This window comes from Mandrillus leucophaeus, unplaced genomic scaffold, assembly GCF_000951045.1.
Source record: "Mandrillus leucophaeus isolate KB7577 unplaced genomic scaffold, Mleu.le_1.0 Scaffold200, whole genome shotgun sequence".
Classification (NCBI taxonomy): Eukaryota; Metazoa; Chordata; class Mammalia; order Primates; family Cercopithecidae; genus Mandrillus; species Mandrillus leucophaeus.
The window spans coordinates 36,400-39,106 of record NW_012102033.1 but is presented as its reverse complement, the minus strand read 5'-3'; the positions used below and the strand labels follow the sequence as shown (position 1 = coordinate 39,106).

The window sequence follows — 2,707 nt, the reverse complement described above, 5'->3', positions numbered from 1 at the left end:
CTCCTGGTGTAGCTACTTAAGTATAAAGAAGGGGTTGGCCCTGGAAAGGTTTTTTTGTCTGTGGTTGGGGCGGGGGCGGACATTTCAGAGCCAGGCCAATCTAGGCAGGTTGTGTTCACCAAGCCTGTGTCTTTGTGCCCAGCACAGTTTGCAATGATTTGCGTAGTTCGCTTAACGATATTCTCGAGGTAGATAGGGTATCCTCCTTTTACAGAGGAGGAAATTAAAGCTTGGTGATTGGTGATTTTTGGCCAAGGTCACGACTTCAGGAAGTCTGTTTGGATTTAGATTCTTTGTACCAACGCTTACAAAGCCTGTGTAATAACAAGTGTGTGTTTCATGCTTTTGCATTAAAACAATGAGGATTTCTACTCTTTTAGTTATTTTCTGAGACGGAGTCTCACTGTGACGCCCAGGCTGGAGTGGAATGGTGTGATCTTGGATCATTGCAACCTCTGCTTCCCGAGTTCAAGTGATTCTCCTGCCTCAGCCTCCCGAGTAGCTGGGACTGCAGGGGCCCGCCACGACGCTCAGCTGATTTTTGTGTTTTTAGTAGAGACAGGGTTTCACTCTATTCGCCAGGATGGTCTCGAACTCCTGACCTCAAGTGATCTGCCCGCCTAGGCCTCTCAAAATGCTGGGATTACAGGCGTGAGCCCCCGCGCCCGGCCAGGATTTCTGCTCTGGAGGAAGCTGAGGTTTGGTGTCTGAGCAGTTCACCCGGGAAAGCAGAGTGACTATAGCAGAGCTAGCGTGGACTTTTGACTACCTAACCTCATCCCACCTGAAATTCGGTTTTCTTCCAAATTAAATTCGTGGTAGGAAGACCCTGTACCTTAGAAGAGAATTAGATTGTGTTATCCTACAATTGATTGGCCACGGTGGCTCAAGCCTGTAACCCCAGCATTTTGGAAGGCTGAGGCAGGCGGATCACTTGAGCCAGGAGTACAAGAGCAGCCTAGGCAACATAACAAAACCCTGACTCAACAAAAATACAAAAATTTGCTGCGTGTGGTGGTGTGTGCCTGTAGTCCCAGCTACTCATGAGGCCCAGGTAGGAGGATGGCTTGATCCTGGGAGGTCGACAGCCTGTGCAACAGCAAGACCCTGTCTCAAAAACAAATCCTACAGTTTATTAGCTTCAAGGTCTTGTAACTGGATAGTCAGGGGGCAGAGCCTTGCTGGTCTTCATTCAAATCCTGTTGCTTTGCAAAATGCAATCTGAGTGTAAAATCATACTCATAGAAGAAGTGAGATAGGGGGTTCAGGCCCCTTACACTGTTCGCTCACTGATCCTGAGGCAGCCTTGCTTTCTCAGCCCGTTCCCTCATTTGTAGAGTGGGGCTCTAGTGCATAGTTCCCAGCTCAGATGGCTGGGTGCAAGGCACCTTGTTGGCTGGGCAAAAGAAGGGAATGCTTGCTTGTGAGGACAATCACAGAAAGATTGTCCTTGTCTCTGAGCCCTCTTGCCCTTGTCTCCCACAGGTCCTGGTGCTCGATGGTCGAGGCCATCTCCTGGGCCGCCTGGCGGCCATCGTGGCTAAACAGGTACTGCTGGGTAAGTCGCTGCTCGCGGCCCCCCCCTTGTCATGGGCCCCCGCTGGCGGTCGGTGATGAGCAACATTCACCATCTTTCGTTTGAGTCTCACGGCCATGAGATCAACCCCATGCACCGCTCTGAGACCTGCCAGCCACTATTCCCCAGGGTTGGGGACTCCAGGCTCAAGAAGTGGTTTTCTATTAGGCTAGCTTTTCATTTAAACACGAACTTAGCTCTGGCGAGTACTGCGCTGTGTCTGGAGGGTAACTGCACAGGCGGTGGGAGAACCCTCAGGTGGCTCGGCCCTTCCTAACCCTTTCCCTCCTTGTAGGCCGGAAGGTGGTGGTCGTACGCTGCGAAGGCATCAACATTTCTGGCAATTTCTACAGAAACAAGTGTAAGTTAGGGCCTGGGAGGAGCACTGGAGAGGAGCACTGGAGAGGGTCTCCCAATGGGGTGTTGAGACTCTGAAAGCAATTCCAGTCGTGTTGGGAGAGACTGCTTGGGGTTCCTGAGAAGGCCCTTGGAAGTGGGGTTTTGGGGGTGCTGGTAGACCGGGCGGGCCTCACACTCTCCCCTCTCCCTAGTGAAGTACCTAGCTTTCCTCCGCAAGCGGATGAACACCAACCCTTCCCGAGGCCCCTACCACTTCCGGGCCCCCAGCCGCATCTTCTGGCGGACCGTGCGAGGTGAGCGGGGCGTGGGGACTGCAGGTGGTGACGAGCAGGCGGCCGGTGATGAGAACTTCTCCCACTCACATTCGAGTTTCTCGACCATGAGATGACTCCACATGCACTACCATCTGAGGCCACCCGTGGGCCCACCTCAGCGGGGAGGGTGGCTGTCCTTATGAGCCCCTCTGACCGGGCCTGCTGTCCGTCACCCAACAGGCATGCTGCCTCACAAGACCAAGCGAGGCCAGGCTGCCCTGGACCGCCTCAAGGTGTTTGACGGCATCCCACCGCCCTACGACAAGGTGAGCTGTGCCAGCTTCCCCACAAGGCAGCAGCCTTGCCTGTGGCGTCTGTGATGTTCCGCAATTACCTACATTGTTTGATCCTCATGAAAGCAGCACTGGCTGAGACGCCTGCCCAGCCAACCCCCTTCCCTCTCTGTCCCTCCAGGGCTCTGAGCCCTTCTCTTTCTTTAACAGAAAAAGCGGATGGT

At 53.7% G+C, this 2,707-nt stretch overlaps 2 protein-coding genes across 2 annotated transcripts in view; both read left to right on the top strand.

Moving 5' to 3' along the window:
• Window positions 1-2,707, top strand: part of RPS11 (ribosomal protein S11) — a 17,918-nt gene that overhangs the window by 966 nt on the left and 14,245 nt on the right. The gene's annotated exons all lie outside the window — the stretch shown is intronic.
• Window positions 1-2,707, top strand: part of RPL13A (ribosomal protein L13a) — a 4,389-nt gene extending 1,682 nt beyond the window's left edge. Inside the window, exons 2-5 of the mRNA XM_011979278.1 lie at window positions 1,486-1,558; window positions 1,872-1,937; window positions 2,128-2,229; window positions 2,431-2,707. Coding sequence (XP_011834668.1) covers window positions 1,486-1,558; window positions 1,872-1,937; window positions 2,128-2,229; window positions 2,431-2,570 — 381 coding nt within the window. The 3' untranslated portion in view covers window positions 2,571-2,707. The remainder of the gene's footprint in view (window positions 1-1,485; window positions 1,559-1,871; window positions 1,938-2,127; window positions 2,230-2,430) is intronic.